Source organism: Suillus subalutaceus (genome assembly GCF_016647625.1).
Source record: "Suillus subalutaceus strain FC151 chromosome Unknown DFJ58scaffold_172, whole genome shotgun sequence".
In the NCBI taxonomy this organism is placed as follows: domain Eukaryota; kingdom Fungi; phylum Basidiomycota; class Agaricomycetes; order Boletales; family Suillaceae; genus Suillus; species Suillus subalutaceus.
Window position 1 is genome coordinate 19,487 of NW_024540421.1, and position 19,895 is coordinate 39,381.

The 19,895-nt window shown below is 48.3% G+C and overlaps 5 protein-coding genes across 5 annotated transcripts; 3 read left to right on the forward strand and 2 right to left on the reverse strand.

The window, feature by feature from the left end:
- Nucleotides 1-209: 209 nt before the first annotated feature.
- On the forward strand, nt 210-3,087 carry DFJ58DRAFT_846434 (uncharacterized protein; the record flags this gene model as incomplete). The annotated part of the gene is given in 18 exon segments (XM_041393309.1): nt 210-227; nt 281-459; nt 515-592; nt 636-658; nt 678-772; nt 821-882; nt 1,113-1,232; nt 1,399-1,415; nt 1,486-1,496; nt 1,548-1,598; nt 1,634-1,739; nt 1,781-1,971; nt 2,112-2,180; nt 2,339-2,444; nt 2,591-2,680; nt 2,727-2,813; nt 2,846-2,862; nt 2,989-3,087. The coding sequence occupies 18 exon segments, from the start codon at nt 210-212 to the stop codon at nt 3,085-3,087; spliced, it is 1,419 nt and encodes a 472-aa protein (XP_041237653.1).
- Nucleotides 3,088-3,411: 324 nt separating this feature from the next.
- Nucleotides 3,412-4,473, reverse strand: DFJ58DRAFT_628962 (uncharacterized protein; the record flags this gene model as incomplete). Its single annotated transcript, XM_041381167.1, has 6 exons — nt 3,412-3,491; nt 3,541-3,714; nt 3,766-3,996; nt 4,047-4,105; nt 4,161-4,393; nt 4,444-4,473. Coding segments are annotated over 6 exons (807 nt in total), but the record flags the coding sequence as incomplete, so codon positions are not given.
- A 2,256-nt stretch (nt 4,474-6,729) lies between these two features.
- DFJ58DRAFT_734313 (uncharacterized protein) lies at nt 6,730-7,645 on the forward strand (the record flags this gene model as incomplete). The annotated part of the gene is made up of 4 exons (XM_041386465.1): nt 6,730-7,116; nt 7,170-7,453; nt 7,507-7,543; nt 7,595-7,645. 4 exons carry the CDS (start codon nt 6,730-6,732, stop codon nt 7,643-7,645), a joined length of 759 nt encoding a protein of 252 aa, XP_041237655.1.
- A 5,691-nt stretch (nt 7,646-13,336) lies between these two features.
- DFJ58DRAFT_145428 (uncharacterized protein) lies at nt 13,337-14,300 on the reverse strand. The gene is made up of 6 exons (XM_041378872.1): nt 14,181-14,300; nt 14,039-14,110; nt 13,919-13,981; nt 13,645-13,851; nt 13,371-13,597; nt 13,337-13,348 (listed from the first exon to the last, which is right to left on the reverse strand). Exons 1-5 carry the CDS (start codon nt 14,262-14,264, stop codon nt 13,505-13,507), a joined length of 519 nt encoding a protein of 172 aa, XP_041237656.1. The 5' UTR covers nt 14,265-14,300; the 3' UTR covers nt 13,337-13,348; nt 13,371-13,504.
- Nucleotides 14,301-16,860: 2,560 nt separating this feature from the next.
- DFJ58DRAFT_917358 (uncharacterized protein) lies at nt 16,861-18,753 on the forward strand. The gene is made up of 4 exons (XM_041395524.1): nt 16,861-17,126; nt 17,199-17,650; nt 17,701-17,911; nt 17,963-18,753. The coding sequence occupies exons 1-4, from the start codon at nt 17,043-17,045 to the stop codon at nt 18,698-18,700; spliced, it is 1,485 nt and encodes a 494-aa protein (XP_041237657.1). The 5' UTR covers nt 16,861-17,042; the 3' UTR covers nt 18,701-18,753.
- The last annotated feature ends 1,142 nt before the right edge of the window (nt 18,754-19,895 follow it).

The window sequence follows — 19,895 nt, forward strand, 5'->3', positions numbered from 1 at the left end:
AGACAGCCACCGGAGTGGATGCAGCCTAGCTACGGACCTTTCCAGAGCGACACGATATAAGCCATGGCACTGTAGGATCAAGATTCAAGACAAGGATAGGGACCAGGGAGTAATTTAAGACAAAACTTGCCATTGGACTAGAAATCTGTTGACTGCGCGGAAGAAAGAAAAACCTATAGCACCCATTTTTATTATTGACTAGTGCATAGATGTTCGTCGACGCTGCTGTGTGTCCATATATTCCCGTGCTATGCATCTGACAGTTGTCGACATGCCATAGGAACTTCCAAGTCGTCGAGTTTGGGTGGATCGGAGTTTGAAATTGAACTTGAAGAGCTGCACAGTGCAGTCACCGACGCCAAGGAATGAATTATTCTCAGTCAGAGTCGATATCATAACTTTTGGCATTCTAGAGACCGGGATCACAGATGTGCGATGCAACAGCTTGCGCGGAACTAGGTAGCCACATCATGCATATGTTTCACTCAATCTGTTACATCGCAACGAGAAATAGGTTTTTCTTCGTCATTCGCATCCAAGCCTGTCTGAGAGCAGAAAAAATGTGCTACAAGAGTACTTTGGTTTTGTCGTGGTATGTCTTCTCTCCAAATGTTACTCCAATGAATATTGATAAGTATCGATCTGACATTTGACCACGGTATGTATCCAAACTCTAGTCATGTCGGTCAGTTCGGTTTTGGCTACAGTGTTAGAGGTGGGCCTTGCTTCGAGTCAACCGAAGCAGGGTGCTGCACTTATGACCGAGTGTTATGTATGTTGCTGATTCACACAATATTTTGGTCTCTCATTATTCAGGTAGTCTAAGCACTGGTGCTCTACGGCCGGCTCTTTGTCAGGGACTGGTCACTTAAATCAGGAAAAGTAAGTTTCTTCCATCACCTATCGAATAGGCTACCAATTTGCTTGTTGATAGAATTCGCCCGGGTCTTTCGTGGTTGATAAAGTCTCGCTCTGTCAATCGCGAAGAATGAATTCCTCATGCCAACAGCGGTGGGTGGTGTTTGTAGTGCCATGGTTTGAAGTTTAAATGTTTTGCAAGGCCCAAGCATTATGGGCGGATAGACGATATTATGGATCTTCTGATCTGAAAGTCTAGATTACACGCTGACTGCGGTGCACTGGCCCGAGTTTGTGCCTGTGCCACGAGGATCTGCCACAGCGTCCGTGCCAGTGTTGACTCTTGGTGCAGGCGCACAACTGTACAATATTATGTATCTATATGCTCGCAAATAGCATCGTGCGGGGGTTAACGTGTTTTATTGGTATATGCTTATGCAGGGGCGATGAATTTCTCTGCTATATTAGAAGCATACACTGCTGTTGGAGGTGGTAGAATGAACCGTCTAATCAGAGAACCTAGCTGACGGCTATTTACAGGGCGGTAGACATGGAGTGTAAGTAGCTTGGCTTTGATCACAGTTCGCTTTGCATCATCCCAAGGTCAACGTTGACCCCCGCATGTAGGCTCGGCGCATGTAATCTTTCTTTGAATAAGAATCCGAATCACTCAAATAACATTGGTACAGGCTGATCACATCCTTGAAGTCGAGGTGACGGATACGCTTTCTAATCTCGATGTGATCCTCTCAATCTCATGATGAGTCCTTGATAGATCACGATTACTGATAGAAGTATAAGAACCATCAATGCTATCCAGAACCCTGAGTACTTCTGGGCTGTGAGAGGCAAAGGCAATGGGAATCATCAGTGGGTGACCTGTAATGCTGACCATAGATAAAATCTGATACGTTATGCGCAGCGTCTATGACAATTCAAACATATCCTGCCATTGACATCAGGGCGTTTCTCCTTGTTATTGAGCCAAATCCTCCCCAAAACTTGACTACGCTGGCCATTGATTTTATTGCGCTCCTGGGCAAGTACCAAACCGAACTGGTTAACTCTGGCATGGTTTTGGCTCTGGTTCCATTCAAGGCACAGTACATCCTCGTAAGTCAGGAAATTTGATTCATTTTCTGCCCTCATGTCTTTCGCAGAACTTTTACTTGTCCACCACGAGTCACGACATTACACATCTCGACCCTCAACCCATTTTTCTCTGAAATTCTCACACTTTCGTCCAATCACAGCGTGGCGTCAAACACAACCTCGGCAACGATGTTTGCATCTGTCTGACAGACGCAAACATCGTTGCCGAGGTGACTATGTCACAGCCGCTGAAACAGAGAAGATCGGGCCTTTCTTCGATAGCGCAAACCACTACAGTGCATCAAACCAACTCTCGTCCCGTCTCATTCCACATGCGAGCCTTTCAACGTCGACGTCAATACAAGAAGTAGCAGAAGCGATCTGACAGGAAGTCAAATTCTTGATGAACTTCTCCAGTCCGGACCGCGGGTACCTCCGGCGCAGTCCTGCTGTTCTTGTTAGGGAATATGCGCGCCAGAAGGCCAACGAGACAGGTGCGAACCCTTGGTTCTACGGAGCCGCATGGCATGTGGTCTATACGAAGTGCGTTGTGAGAATGCTGCGTAGACAAGACTGGATTGATGAGTTCTTCAGGCTATGGATAGTCGATGCCAATGAAACGACGAGATTGTGGAAGCAGTTCACGATGCGACTAATCCTCTTACCGCGCGTGGCATTGCGAGCAGTTATCAGAATGAAGACAACGTTTTCGAGATGAACTGGCAGCAAGGTCAGTTCTGTTCGTTGGCTCATATCTGCTACTTCCGAATACAAAGCCTGTACAGTGTTCTTTGGGTACAAATATGCGAACCTGTCTTCCATAAAGCAAAAGTACGACCTCCGAAATTGCGAGTCCGCCACTTGTAAGACCATGTAGATAACACTGCACGTTTAGTCTTCACTACTTACAAGGTCGGTATCCTTTTTTTCGATATCTCTTGGTGGTGCCATTGAACGGTGACTTCAGTGGGCGTGGCCTCGGCAACCAATCTTAAGGCATATCAATATTACGCTGAAGACTTTCACGTTGATCTATAGATTACAAGGAATGTTAAGAGGAAGCAGTTGCTTCTGTACAACGGTAACACAACGGACTTGAATCCAATTCTTGTTGCAAGTCAAACCATTACTTACTGACCGATGCTGCATTATATGGATTCGAAAGGGGTGTGATGGACCAAAGCGAGGTCGACTGTAACTACCTACTGGTGATAATGGAGATGATGCTATAGCTAAAAACCAAGCGAAATGTCCTTAAGGCTTATTATATCCTCGTAATGAACAGGTTACGGTGCGGAGTGCTCTGTCTGCATTGCCTCACCTCGTGTACGGCTAATCATCTCGCGACTGGACTCGCTCTTTCTTCTCAGGCACCATGTCGACAGACGGCGAGGTTGACTCCACGCCCTCCATAGAGGCAGCTTGCGAAGATGCGATTGGGTCCGTATCCACATTGGTAGGTGGCGATGGCGTGTGCTGAAGTCCCAATCTCTTTGATCTAGCGGAAGGATTAAGGAAGCCACACTTCGGGCATACGTATTCTGGCAGATACATTAGTATGTCGAGGCGAACAGGTTTGAGCGATCTCACGGGTGTCTTCCCAGACGCTCTCCTTAACGAGCCCATTGTGTGAGAAGCACTTCTGGCAAATCAATGCGTAGCGCGAGGCAGCCACGCTCGTTGATGATTCCTCGTCGCCCAGAATGGCATCGGCGAGTTTGTCATACCATTGCTTACGGGTCGGCTGAATTGGCTGTGGCGTTGCTGCAAGATGTGTCAGAGTGTCGAATTATTCATAGACACGTACATACGCACGCGAAAGCTGTAGAGGTAGATTCCTTTGTTGGACGACAGGTGTTTGCAGGTGTGCCTGTGGGGTTGTAGGCAATGGTGTACGGGGCTGTGAGAGAGGCTGCGAGCGGCGTATCGGAGTACCAGGATCAGCGTATTTCTCAAGCAGGCTTCGTGTCGAGTCATAGTTGGTTTTTTTCTTAATTTCTTCGACTTTGGCTCGCTGCTTTTGAGTGACAACTCTGAGGGTTTTCTCTGCCGCACTCTCGTTGGGCGGTGAAAGAATTTGTTTCTGAGAAACTCACCTTCGCGTCCGCCTTTCCATGAATACCATATCTGCATCATTCTCCGTGTAAACAATATTCTAGGATGGTACATGAATGTGGTGGGAATTGGTTCAAATGCATAGTGGCACATACATTACAGGTCCCACCAGGACTGCTACTTTCGCTAGCAGCGAGTCATGCCACGTCACAGGAAGTATACGCGCATACCACAAATATACGAATGAAATCCATAGAGAGAGCGTTCCAAGCGTGAACTGGAGTGTCGTCCGCCGCTCACGGAGTCGGATCTCTGCTAGACGTGTCTGCCGTCGTGCAACATCTGCTGCAAGTGCGGAGAGAACTTCTTCGTAGTTCTCTGACCGACCCTAATGTATAATTTTAGCACAAAACCACAGAAAAAGTGCTGATGCCTTACCTTTGAGAACCAACGGGTTACAAGGGACATGACGGGTTGGAAGAAGCAGAGTACTAAGTGCACAACACGTCAGTTGAACAAATTGGGCTCGCTCTGCACAGCCACATCGTCCACCGCTTGTGACTCTACTACTTGCTAACCGCCGTACACCCTCAATACACCGTTGCGGGTAAATTCAAAAGTAAAAGGCATATCAAGTCTGACGTGCTCGCATGCGACGGTATGGAGCACGATCGACGGTAGCTCAGAAGTTAGTCAGCTTGCCAGTGGTCTGGCTTGATTGTTTTCACAGCCAGAGACCATCACCAGTTGTCTATCGCAGGCTCTGGTCGAAGACTAATGTCGAACTGTCATCTCCATTATATGGCGGAGGGCCGGAGGCCACGGCGGCGAACCACAAGTATTATGGACTCAGGAACATGAACCTACACGATTTCCCTTCACAATCGTCTGAATCATGTCCCACTGACTCGGATGCCACGAACTGCAACTCAGGGCTACGGGGGAGATAAGCCATCGCTCGTTGGCCTTGGATAGATAATCTTGCTACATAGCACTAATGTTTCATCTCGAACATTCTGGCCGGGTCTTTGACACCAAAGAACTTGAGGGACGATTCGTCGACTGGGAAATGCCCTTACGTCAGGCGCCTTTCATTCGACTGTAAGTTGCTGAAAGTTTCTTGAATGGTCGTCTGACAGTCGATCTTGGATGTGCACCCCTATATCTAGTCTCCCCTAGCCAGACCATATAGATGGGAGACAGTCGTTCCTTCCGCCCTGGATCTATCTTTTGCCACTCGTGCTCTCAAAAGTTGCGGGCCAGTAAAACAGATAGTCTCATTAGTGCAACCTAAGACACTCGCATCACTCGCAGCTGCGATGGCACTGCGGCCGTAGCTGATAAGACTACTCGGTCCAGAGTCGCTGATAGAATATGCCGTCAGTAATTGTATATGTATATGGTATCCACCGCCGTGGCATTGGTGCCAAGTTGCAGTGATAACTTGCAGCAGTAACAACTCGCAAAAACAGCGGAAGCTGTCAGAAAGTGAGACAGCATTGGATGATGAGGAAGCCTGGGTGGAGGTTGCCGTCGACTCTTGAGTCTTGAGCCAATTGTTTTATCACCGCGCGACTTTGTAGATGTTTGAACCGCATTAAATTAACAATGTGATGCAAATGACATGGCGAAGTAAACTGACAATTTTTTCTTATTGTTATGTTCTTTTATTGGATCCTGATCCGAATAGCAGATAGGTTGTTTGAACTTTGAGAGTGCGCCACGATCATACGAAGCGCAGAGGTCTGTCACGTGATGATCAAAGGACGCGGAAAGCTCCTAGATGCATACAGGTTAGTGACTTAATCGGCAGATACCAAGACTCGTGTGCACCTGTTCATACAGTCAGGCATACACCAAGGATGTCGGAAAATCGTGGAAGCTTAAGAGGTAAGCTCACATATTACACAGCTGTGCCTTGCAACACTGTGAGTTAGGGCGCTGGGACGCAATGCCCACTGAGGATGCCGGGTGGAGTGTCTGAATCGCACATGTAGATTTTGGTACCGTCTCCATCGTGTAAACCAGTTCGGGTGAGTTGCGTGAGAGAATGAGTTCTGACCCGTCAATCAAGTTCCTACCGTTCCTTCGATTGTGAGGGAGTGTGGACTTAGCGTTATAACTTGAAGCACCCACTTGCAAGTAAGTTGTATAATAGCATTATTGCTTACCCGGTGTCGGCTTCATCGGGAGAAACCTGGCTCGCTAGACTTCTCTGTACTATTGTTTTGAAATCTTCAGGGACCTCGCAATATAAGATGCCCAGGTAGGGAGGAAAGAGTGAATGTAGGACTTGAATGCACGTCCGAGTCTGTGCATGCCGAGAATAGTAAGGGAAGTACTACCGTAGTAAACCTTAGTAATAGTAATCATACCAGTGGTACAGTCACGTCACGTGAACAAATTTGAGCCTTATTTCCCCTCACCATGATCATTCCGCATGAACCTGAATGTCGAATGAGGCAAGGACTCCCAGGGCTTCAATAATTCAGATCTTGTTCAAGTCGTGGAACTGAAGCTTGTTGTTGTACCCTTCCTGTTGACACATCGATACATGCTTAAATCGTCTTGGCCGGTTGATCGAAGTACTACTGCGTCACGCGTGAGTCTCAGTGAACGTGTCCGAAGCCCCTCTTTGTGTGGTATATATATGGGTGTCGACGCACGGATCAACTAAAGATGACAACTTGATAGCCGTTTGTTTCAGGGGTAGTCATCCCAATGATGTTTCCCTTCACCCCCACCCTTACCCCCACCGCCACCCCTACAGACGATTCAGATGCCCAGTGTGACCACTCCGACAACTTCGTCCAATGCGGCGGTCTTGCTGCTACGATCATTCTGGCGGTCGTTTTTCTCCCGTGCTACACGGCGATTTTGTGGTGTGCTCTCTGCTCCATCGTTTTATGTGTGCGTAGCGCACTCCGCGCTATATGTACTGTGCTCTTCGGTAGAGCTTTGAATGTGCAACTAGAATCCATGGAGGACGACGGGGTACATGAAGGAGGTGGAACGTCAATCCCTCTAGTGTTCTGCGGGACTTGGATGAGACCTCCCTCACCAACCCAGGAAGCCGTGAGCATGGATCAGTCTGAATGGTCAAGTGTTCAGGTGTGTGTTGAGCTGAGGTTCTGTCACTTGTAACGTCTGATTATATTTGATAGCCTGTATCGGTGTCTGTCAGCTCTCAGGTTACATCTAAATCCGCTCTTGGAATGGGCACGTCTGAATCTGCGGTATCTGCTGATGCCTCTACACGGGTCTTTCCCAACGATTCCAAGTCTTCTTCGTCAATTCTGAATTCCCCAGAAGCCGCAATGGTCGCCGTGATGATCCGGATGCCTTCTCCCGTTCTCCGGTGTTGTATGGATAGAGAGTGCCCTTCATATAGCCGCGCTACATCAGATCATGCCCTGTCAGAGTATCAGATCGGCGTAGCACAGGTTCAGTACGTGGACACTCGATGTTGACGTGGTCTGCGTTTTCTTTTTTTACTGCTAGTCTCAGCACACGGATGCAGTCGCTCTGTGAACGGCTTGTGGGTGAGTTGAGGTCTAGATGTGTTCGGATTTTCACCTGTGTACCGTAGCAGTATGTCCTTTGGGAAAGAAGTCTTGTTGGATCCCGAAAACAAGCATGAACAGTACACAATCGACAGTCCTGTGCAACCTGAAAATACATCTACTGCCAGCCCAATGTTATTATCTCGCAAAACGTGCAACGACCCGGGTCTTACACGAAGTATTCACTAACTCGAGGAATGGGATAAGGGTAACCTAAAATATTCATGATTCACTATTCCTATTGCAATGGAAGGAACAAAGGTAACGTATCCTGCTCGCTGCTCAAGCGCTCATATGTCATCTTTACATAACTGCCAAAAATCTTGGTTCCAGAGGACACTTTGACCGTGCCAACAGTGCCTTCATTGCAGGCCATGTGATACGGTGACTATAACCGCGGCAAACTTCGAGCACGCACAAATGTGGGAGCGATAGAGCATTGAGTGGGCCAGATAAGGGTGTGTGATCGTGGCATCTGCTCGAAGAGGGAGTATAACGGATCCGTAAGAATTGAATTTTGCGATGCATGAGCTTGTGTTCGCTGGAATCTAGCGCAGAATGTTAATGAGAGGTCGGGATATAGCTGGAGTACTTGAAGGACCACAAACGGTTCGGATACTAGACCAATCTCGACATCTGTCAGGTGGGCCCATATGGAACCGAAATAATAGCGCGGGAGGTTGAACGATTGCAGTATTGCTGCGAGCCAGCATGGTTAATGGAAGTCGCGACGTATATTCTCAAATAGCTGGTACAAGGATTATTCAAGAATATGGTCAGCTCCCCAAGCGCTGGGAGGTCTGTTAGCAAAAGTTCGGGTGTCTCGGCGAAGTGGACAAAAAAGGTAGAGAGAGACGAAATTTGTTTCATGTAAGGGCGGAGAAGGTTTTGAAGTTCAGGAGAATGACTGTCGGACCATTTTGCTAACGAGAGGTGGAGTCCACGCAACTGCTTGAGCCATGAGTCACATCAGGAAGCTGCCCGCTGCCAGTCTCTGTCGTCGACTTCCACGTACAATCTGCACCACAGACTGGGTGTGCCCGTAGCAACAACCATCCACCATCGACATTCTGGTCAATATCATGGGAGCTTTGAGTTTTAACGGGAGCGACAAGTGACAAGTCCCGGCAATCTTCGGGAGACAGTGCTGAAAAATAAGGGATAGAAATTCAGTTGGCGAGCGTCAGAGAACCGATACTAGTCCCTGGGTGATCTTATTCATCTTTTCGGAGAGTTGCTGATGATGATGATTTATACCGCGTATCAAGCTTTCCAAGCCTAAGATCTCACGCGACGTTGTTTTCAACTGCTGCCAGCCTGAGCGCCCGGTTATAAAGTCGATAACGCTCTGGTCTTCGATTTCGGTGATAGACTGGTTGGTATTGGGGTATTTGGGGTATTGGGGGGTTTCGAGGTCTAGAATCTGGTCATCATCAATAACATGGCATCCGTGATATCGAAATACACATACGATCACTTATGAGCGCGCGAGTGGTTAAGATTATTAGGTATGAGTGTCCATCAAACTGCACTCGCAACGTTTTGCAGTCCATACTACATAGCTGATGATATCTGAGAACGGCGAAGGATTGACTATTGAATATGGGGTTTCAAGGTGCGGAATCTGGTTATCGTCGATAATGTGGCGTCTGAGATATTGGAATACAAATACGATAACTTCATGCGTGCACAGCGCGTGTGAGCTGAAGCGAGTGATTTATATTATCACAAAAATGACCATAAGACTGAGTACTGAGTACTGAGTGCTCAGACAGTCAGACTTACGACGATGTGCAGGCTTGCCACAGCGCGCATTACAACTGTTTGATGGCAGTCGCGTTCAATTAGGAAACTTACATAATATTTGACGAACCACGATCGATCGCTTCCATGCAAGATGTTCACACCTCTGGAGCGGAATTGAAGACACCGCTACGCTGAGCCCACCTATTTTTGCTTTGGAGAGGATGTAATGGGCCACGAACATGGTCGATAATATTCACGATCTAATAACTACGATTTGCAATCAAGGACTCCGGACCTATGTGTTGAAGACGTGCGTAGTAACTGTATTATGAACTCCCTCTCAACAGCTTCGTGAGTCGCAGTCTGCTTCTCCTAGTCTCATATGCAAAGATTCATATCGTCACTCATTTATCGCGAGTTCAATACAGACTTATGGAACTCGACTGCAGTCCCTAGACTTTTGTGGAGTCTCCAAAAATCGACTATTGAAGAACTCCTTGACTGATACGCTCGTTGTGACACCCTGGTGCACCTGCATCCAACACCATCCTCTGACATCTATCGTGCCGGAACGGCTCATCTTTGCTCCTACTCTTCGCATTGCTTCAATTTCATCCTCCGTTCGCTTACTCTTGCCCGACACCTTTTCCCCACAGCTGTTTGTTCATACCTCACAACTCACATCATCCTTACAAGCATGGTTTTCCATAGTGCTCTAGTCCTGACCGTCGTCGTGGATATCGCGATTACATGTTGTACTGTATAGCAATGAACTACATATATTGTCCCACCCTATTTTTAGCCCACTTTGAATGTACTAGGTGCAACGGGAACTTGAACAACCAAAGATGACTGCAACAACAATGTCCTTCTGTTCAGCTTCTCAGTCCGCCATAAGAAAGCACCGATGCTATGCATCACTTTCACGCAATCCACGGCGCACGCGTAACCGCATCTCTGATGGAATCGCATGCCTTGTCCGTCGTTACGTGCTCTCACAAACTAGCACGAACACCATGAGTGCCACACAGTCAGCTCAAGTCGTTCGCTCCTAAACTGGAACTGGATGCTGAGTATAGAGTTGAATACGTAGTATGATTCAGCGTACATCCGGTCACATCTAAATTATATCAGAAATCTCCATGATCGATCCATTGCTGCGATCATCGTCGGTACTAAGGTCTGCAAGTGTAAATTTTAGCAAGTGCGAGGAAGGGAAAGGGCTTTGAAGAGACTCACCCCTCTCGGCAATTTTGCCAGTGTTGTCCATGTGCCATACGGCTCAAATCAAGCTCAGGACCTCCCCTGGGTATCACTAATGCAGTCTGAGGGTTATAAAATAGGTGTCGAGAAGCAGGTGGTACCCAGAACAACAGCCGATGTTTGGGTCCTACCATCCATCCACTGCGACAATTCAGCAAAAAGTAGGTCGAACTGCGGTCGTCATGGGATGCTCCCTCTGTTAATTCAGGAGCATTGCGCAGCGCATGAGTGGAGTTGGGCGAGAAGCGAATTAAGTGATTGTTCGAAGAGTTCAATGTCATGGTAGCGGCGGCCTCAATCGTGTGATATTCATCTAATAATTCGTAAGGATCTGACAGAGCGGACTGTTGCAACGGCTGCCGCATTACTGCATCCCACAGCCGAATAATGTAATCCCAAGAACCAGTAACGATGCGACTGCCGTCCGGCTAGAACGAGACCGAGTTCACTGAACGAGTGTGCCCCCGCAAGGGCTCACCAACTGGCTCCCCCGTCCCTGCATCCCACAGCCGAACAGTGTAATCCTTTGAACCAGAGACGATGCGACTGCCGTCCGGCTAGAACGAGACCGAGTTCACTGAACGAGTGTGCCCCCGCAAGGGCTCACCAACTGGCTCCCCCGTCCCTGCATCCCACAGCCGAACAGTGTAATCCCAAGAACCAGTACAATGTGAGTGGCGTCCGGCGAGAACGAGACCGAGGAAATCCAACCGGTGTGCCCCCTTAGCACGGTCTGAACAGCTGGCCAACTCATATCACGTCCAGATGCCACACGAAGAGTATTTGGGAACCGTGCAGAAAACTTTCTCGATAGCGGAGAATTGGCAGGCAAGTATGGGACTGCTGATACATACAGATGTGGCGTGCTGTGTAAAATCAAGCCACCGAAGACTTGGATGAACCTCTGTACGTGGATGAGACATCTTTGAATTCGGAATGGCCCTGCGGTTGCGCATGAGCCCTGTATTTGACACCCAGTAGCAGTGTGCTCGCCTTCAGCCACTGGATAACGGGCGGAAGGGCAGGACTTGCACCGCTGAGCGCATTGATCAGGGTAAGTGACTCGAGCCAGAAAAACAGCCGCTCGTGGTCGAAAAACAATTTCACTTCTTTCGCGAGCTCCTTGTCGAAGGATGTGGTTCGTACGTGCGACGTCCAAAATCGAGAGGAATATGATAGATGTGGGGAGATGTATTTTTGGACTCGTTCTTGCAGCCCGGGATCTTCATTATTAGGTAGATACGACGACTTGAAATTGCAGATATTGAAGCGAAGACCGTGTTCCATCACTCGAAGTGATGCGAATGCAAGATTGCGTTGCGCCTTTGACAGGTCGATGAAAAACCCTCCACTGGATCGTTCGTCCGTCAAGAAGTCATGCAAGGATGCGTGAAGGAGTCGGATTGGGGAATCTGAGACGGTGGTGCCGCTGAGAAGGGAGCCCATGTATTTTACCATAAGCTTCACGTCGAAATCGTCCTCTTGCTTTGGAAAATGGTACCTCATGGCGTTCAGGGAAGCTAAACGAAGGGGTTCAGCTGCGCCTAGTATTTGTCCCATCGCTGAGTGAAATCTCGCTAACGCAGTCGAACGCAGTTTCTGCGAATGAGGAGATATATCCCCGGGCATGATATCTTTTAAAATGAGGCGATACATGTCGTGCAATACTGGGCTTATCTCAGCAGGATCGCGTGACACCACAGCCTGGTAGCACTCTATTGGAGATAGCCCAGCATGGCACTCTTTGATGTATCCGCAAGCGAGACGCGCCCACTCGAAAAGTCATCAGCTTTCTCAGCGAGGACTGCGACCTCTCTATCCTGGAAATCCAGCCCTTCCACTCCTTGGATACGTAAGCACGGATGTCGCGCTCTGCATCTGCTCGTGGAATATCATCCATTGATATCTGTCGAATATGCTGAACACCACAAAACTTGTCTTTGATATAATCAAGCGGGCGAGAGGTAATGATGAAGCGGAAGTTGCCAGAGAGGTCTGCGATTTTGGGAACAGCGGGGTTGTGGTGTTTGCCAGCTAGAATACGCAGGAGGTCTCTTCGTGTCTCTACTCCACCGCTCTCATCCAGTGCATCGATCACGATCACGATGGGCTCCCCAGTTGACCCAGATGACTTCTCCAGTGGTTCGATAAGAAGCTTCTGCCACTGCTGGATGATATCCGCCGTCTTCTTGAGCGAACTCGCGGCCTGAACTACATTTGCCAATGCCCGCCTCATCTCCGGATCACGGTCAGCCAGGTCGCGCGCGACCGTGGAAAAGATCTTTTCATGGCGACGATCTGCTTCTCCTTGGCGGTCAAAAGAGTAACACCAACCAAGTGCTCCCACATCTTCGAACCAGTTCGCAATGGTGTGGACGATGGCCGATTTGCCCTTGCCTGCAGGGCCAGATAGCCAAGGCACGCGTGGAACGTTGTCCCCAGTGCTGTTGAACCATTCCATAATCTGGGAAAGGATTTCTGTGCGCGTCCCTTCAAGGCATTGTTTCTTGGTGTCTAGTCCGGCGCCCTCTGCATAAGTCATACCGCTGAGGTCCAATGTTTCTTCTGAAAAAATATGAATATATGTCAAGTCGCAAGGACGTCCAAACCCTCACCCGTACGGTGGACGTGTATGCCTATGTCGTGGAAGCCTGTGGCTACGTGGCGAGCAACCTGGTCCCGGAAGTTTTGCATGAGTCCCTCGAACACGTCATTGTACTTTTTAATCGTGTCGTCCGTTTCCGAGAGGACATCCTTTCCAAGTCTGCTCCCTGTGATAATGTTTAGACTTACAAAAGTTCTTGGTCTTTGAATAATTTTTGATAAAATGGGCGCATTCACGGGTCTGATGAGAAATCTTTCCAAGGATAGCGTGTATCGACGAGATCTGGCCAAGCATCTCGTCTTGCATTATGAAGCTGTAAACTTCACCTAACTTCTTGAAAAGTTCGCGTACCGCTTTGTCGCGATTCGCTTGCGCTAGACAACACGCCCAGTGCCATCTTTGCATATGGATGTACCTGTGGAACGGGATTAGTTCGATTCTGATCGAGAGGAGGGCCCATACATCTGCGATCTTCCCGATAACATCGTCGAATACCTTGAAGGGTTCGAGATAAGTGTCCTGGAACTTGTCCGCAGTATCGAGATCCTCTCGTGCTCCCTGAAACAGAGAAACCACGGTTGTCGCATGTCCCGGAAGTGAATGCATGTCCTCTACAGCCTCTCGAGCCGATTGGGCATCAGCCTCCACTTGCACACGAGACGGAGCCGCCTGAACGTGCACGACCACCAAAATTTAGAGAGAGCGCAGAAACTGGAGGGCAAGTATGAGAACCTACCGAAGTCGATGAAGCACGTCCATTCTGGGGAACAGGGCTGTGGCTGCGGGAATTCTTCGAGCGCTCATGCCACTCTTAGTCGTATTCCAGGACACTCATTACGCATCCTCGTGGACTCACAGAGGTTCTCAAGCTGTTCACCCCGCCCTTAACCTTCTGCAGAAACCGACCGACTCTGCCACGGGGTCGGTGCTAGATGAAAAATTCATCGATATCAGTGTTTGAAGTGGAGTGAATCAAGTGACCCTCAAAAACCACGTACCGAACTTTCACGAGCTGTTCCTTCGCTAGATGTGTGGGTTTGTTGAGTCGAAACCCTCGACGAATTGCCTTTTCTCCGAGTCATTGTGAATAACAGTTGAAGTGAAGTAAGACTATCGGTCAATACCTTAAGAGTCCCACGTGTAAAATAACAGGCCATTAACGCCTCGAGGCAATGTTTGTTGCAGTGCCGTATGAGCGCTAAGCGATAGGCATTTGAATTTCGACTGCAGGGATGCTCAATTCTAAAACGTCGAGTTCAGTTCGTTTCATTTGACGTTATTTATGTAGTAAACAGTTTCATTTCGGCTCTGTAAATTAGTTCCGAGGCCGGAAAAAGGCCTGACAGAGACCTGTCTCCCGGTCAAACATACTATTGGTTACCACTTGCTCGTGCACACCACATTTCGTGCATCCCTCAAAAACAACACTTTTCCTACTACAAAATGTTCAAACTACTACATCTATTTTAAATAATAATACACAAGAACGTCTTACGAGCTTAGACAGATGCATTTGGACAAGAAACAAGAGAGATAAATGTTTGGTTGTGACAAAGGCTTTTGTCACTTCCATTGTCACCTGCCGTCCGCTGCCGCAGCGGAGTTTTAACTCAACGCGTTAGTGGCAACGCGTCTACTCGCTGCACGGATGGCGCGCACTCGAGTCGGTGGGAAGCAGAAAGGTCCCCGAGATCCCACCAAAGAAGCTCGCATTCAGGCTGCCATCCGTGATACCTTGACCGGTGTTCATGCCAGTTTTCGCAGTGCTGCCATAGCTCACAATGTAAGCACTCCCTCAACAATTTTGTTGCAACTCAATTTTCCTTCAGGTACCCCCACAAACTGTGCGAGATCGTGCGGCAGGCAAACACCATACTCGACGCTCGTTCCTCAACGAATCCCAAGAAAGAGTACTGGTGGACTGGTGCCACCATAACTCGAATTCAGCAACCCCTTTACATCCTCGAAAACTCCGCGCTCAAATACTGGAGATGGTGAAAGTTTACCCTGGCCGGAACTGGGTCCGCCGCTTCCTTTCTCGTCATGTAGAAATCATCGCTGCGAAACCCCGAGGCCTGGATCCGAAACGCGCGCAAAATTTCAACAAGGCAACAATCACGGAGTATTTTGATATGCGTAAGATCATGGATGAGAAGCATGAGGGAATTCCACCAGAACACAACTGGAATGTTGACGAGAAGGGGTGTCAGATGGGAGGTGGCCGAAAGGGAGACAATTCAAAATTTATCTTCTCAAAACACAACCGAGAACGCTATCGTATCCACAGTGATCATTTAGAGCTGGTCACGATAATTGAATGTGTTTCGGCAGCTGGCGATTCTATTTCCTCCATCCTTTGTTTTGGCTGATGGCCCCCTTAATACTGAATACCGAAATATTGAAGGGATCGGAGGGTCAGTTCCTGAGCGGATTCCGGTTGTTGACTCTCCCCGCTGTACTCTCAACAACCACCCCTGTCGTATCACAGCCATTGCTGTCTGGGCATCCTAATAGTCACAGTTCATATTACTCCGGCAATCCGCAATACATATTCAATTAGATTACTACATACACTCGTATATACATTGTGTAGATGTCTAATCCACAGCGTGTCGAGCGAACTGCGAAATCGGCCAGTGTGACTACACCGTGACTTTCCGTTACAATTATGTGACTGCACGAAATGTGGTGTGCACGAGCAAGTGGTAACCAATAGTACTGGTTAACATTCTCAGAGTCGGCAATGATTAATGATTAATGAACTACCACGCTGACAGTGACAGACAACACCTTCCCTGCCGGTTCCAGAACCAAGTCCAGCATGACGAAAATCACGATCAGGCCAACTCAATGTAAGTCGAAGAACTCTTGGTACTTTTGCCACTGGCGGTAGGGGCCACGAGGAACAGGTTCAGATGTAATGAAGGAGATAGCGCGAAAGCCTGCGCCCATCCTATGGAAATATTGCGAGTTGTCGGTCGTGATCATTGTCCTCGAGATCTTGATTGTCTGGAGAGAAAATCTGCTTATAAGCCTCCTGATTGTGCCTAGCTATGGCCAGTGTACCGTTTAGAACAGCATTCAATGTGAGTTGTCCTGTCGTTGTCGCTGCATGTTGATCACAGTCGTTTCGAAACGTTGAACGTTGATCAACAATGATAACGTGTGGTTCGCAACTTGCTGAGCGACGGCCAGCTTCTGGCCCTGGGAATACCGTAACAACTGGCAGTAAGCGTCGGTAATCAATGTTGTTACTACATATATAACGTCAAATGAAACGCACTGAACTCGACGTTTTAGAATTGAGCATCCCTTGCATTCCTCTGATGGTGGATCGGCTTTACTAGATGGATGATTGTGACAAAATTAGTCTCAGCAGTGCTTATCCATGTGACATGCTCACCGGCCACACCCTCCAACCGTTGTTGACACTCTCTAACCGCAAAGAGTCTCCTAGTTGCATGACGGAAATTTGGGTTGGATGCAGACAAGCATATGCAGAGGCCAAGCGGATTCCTGCAACTGCATCCCAGTCCTTTCAAGTCGTCATCTCCACTAACCAATCATTGGAGATGGAGATGTTCCAAGGAGGACGAGTCCATTGTTACACTAGGACAATCAGATTTGGTATGTCCGCGCCCAGTACTAGTATTCTCGCTTACATCTTTCGTTACAAGACCTCATCCGGAGATTGCCGCTTGAGCTTGAATTTCGAACTTGGTGCTCACACGCATTGACGAAAGCCATACTCTATGAATACCACAACTAGCGAATAGGCACTTGTTCGCTTCCCTCTGCGCGCTGCGCCACATCATCATGCCGTGGACTTGGCGCTGGTAACATACCTTTGAGCACCGACCATGACGCTGACAAGTCTTCCACATGACGCTTTGTACCGTGTCCTGTGCTTTCTTTCCGTCCGCGAAATCATCTGCCTTCGACTGGTGAGAAATCCTTGCTCGTCGTTTGCTTATCATATCCCTTCACATTGAACATACTTGTAATGATCGGTATAGGTGTGCAAAGGCCTTCGCGACTTGACATTCCACACGGCTATATGGCACGATGCGTACAAGCGTGCAAAACTTCCTCGTCCCCTCGGACCACTCGACTCTCAGTCTCGCGAGTTCTTGGAAAACACCCTCGTCAAAAGCACTCAAGTTGGCGTCAAGTGGAACAAGCAAGCTCTAACGATAACTTCCAAGGCGACTTGGTTTGAGCCCGAGTGGTCAGCTTTGCAAGGAGACCATTGGGAAGTGGTGGCTGGCTTATGGCTCGTCATCCCGCACATCAGCGGTCCCGACATCCTGTGCTACGATCTGGAGCGCGGGCTGCGCCACGTCGTATATCATGCTGATGGCGCTCAGATACTATCGTTCAAAAGCGCGACTTCTGAGGCAGCGGACGGAGGATGTATCATGCACGCTATCGTGATGGAAAGCGCTCGCAGCAGTCCGTCGTTCTCACAGTAAGTTGCCGCCATCTATCGCATTTAGATATCGAACGAAATTTTGGTAGTAAACTGCTCTCCGTTCGTTTCTCTTCTGATGGCCCATTGTTGGAATCCTCCATGGTGATTCCTGGCGATGTAATCGGAATGGGAATGTCGCAGCTCTCTGCTGGGAAGCGATTGCTGTGCATGAGCGATCATCTGACTGGTACTTTGAATTTGGCAGTGGATACCCACACCCGCGTCCTGTACCGCTTTCCACCACCGAGCTCTATCATTGTATGTATTAAACACTTGGGCGTCGTACACATCCCTCATTATGAAATATAGGACCCTAATTTCGCTACAACTTGCATGCAGGAGACGTACCTGAAGCGTCTCATTGCGACTGAAACCCACATTCTTGCAATGTTTACCCCTCTCACTATCGTCAGCCAGCTCGACGAAGGAGGAAACTGTCGTGCGATCATTCAGGCATTCGCTCTCCCATCGGGGGGAATTACCACCGCATCCTCACCTACTCTTCAACTCACACACGAAGGACATTGCTATCTTGATATCGAACGCGTTTCGCTTTTATGCGACTCCATGACCAACGTCGTCACAGGGCAAACCCAGATCAAATTCCTTACCCATTGCATGAGACTTAATCTGACGAAGTACTTTGCTCACCGAGTAACTCTATCCCCTCCTCTGCCAGGGGAGAAATTAGGGAATATATCTCTTTCCACCGAGCAGCTTTTTTCCGTTCCGGGTTATGCTAACACCATGAAGTTTACTACGTCATTTGACGGGCACGCGCGTGGCATCTGCGTTCTCCATAACGAAAGGGACGGAACAGAATTCTACGGATTTACTGTCGACGCTAGCAGTATGGATAAGCCCTGTTCGGGCATCGTTGGGCCAGGGGTCGATATCAAAGAGGTAGAAGCGAAAGAGTCGTTTCCCTCGTCTTTGAGGATGACGTGGAATGTGAAACTGGCATTCGACGGCTACTTGGGTAGAATCTGTTACAGGAAGCGAGGTCAAGCAGGAAGGAATGTACTTGCTATAGTAGATTTAGCTTAGAGGATATTAGACAGCGTAGACGTGCACGGTCGACTGATTGGATATTTAACGTTCTGAAGGATAGATTGTGATGTATCGTATATACGCTTTAGATCTTGCTTAGTGGTAAATAATAGATCCTTGCTGGACGACATTGCGTATGGTGTAAAGAACTAGGTGCACATGTGCCGCATCTGAGGCCTGAGGCGCAGGCAGTTCACACCATAACATGATGAACATGTCATGCATGTCAAAAACACTCTCGGGCCATCAAACCATCTCATAACACCAAGTATCCATCGACGCCATCATACCAGTCCCCCTTACTTCATTCGCCCTCGAAGCAAAACAGGCATACCTATGCGATGTACGCGCCATCTCATGAACGTCTGAACCGATAATCACAATATAAGATATATATCACAAGGGGCACTCTCAGCTCCCTAAATGCTCACATGGCGAGACACATACATGCGGTCAATGGAGAAACGCACTTGCAAATCTAACGCAGGACGTCCATCAAGTTTATGATTGGTTTGCATATTATTCATACAAGGATCAGAAATTATCCTAGGGATGAAGTGAGCTGAATTTGACAAAGAAAACTGTACCAGGAGCGAGGTCATTAAATTTTACAATCAGTAAGTGACGAATACTTCACAAGAGATAACACAATTGGCCACTCTCGTGCTCCCCGGAGTTTGTGAAGGACGATCGAAAGATTCATCGGGTCGTTGTTGTTGTTGACAGTACTAACTACATGCTTGCGCTGCACGAACAGGTACCAGGATGATGTGTAGAGCTCAGACTTTGAACGATGGGAGTGGTGGCAGGAGATAGGGTAATGGGCGATGCTGATGGGCGGCGAGAGACATAAGGAAGTAAATGGAGATTACGGGTGTACACTCGAGCACATTGTGGCAAGAAACGATGTCTGAGTGCCTCCCAGTTGTATTCTGTGCTGATGGAGAGCGGTTAGAGGTAGGGACGATGTGGCAGGAACCCTAAAACGATCATTGAGTCAAGATTGTGAAGGACAGAAAATGAAACTTATCTAGATATGGGTGTGGTAAACACGTGTACATGTCGTGGGAAAGTGACGAGCTCCTCTGGCGTCCTTCTATGACTTCACTAGGAAATAAGCCATTACAGTCCTACCCATGCAGACTTGCCCGAATCAAATTCGGATTGGATGCAGACATGCATCCAAGTCCTC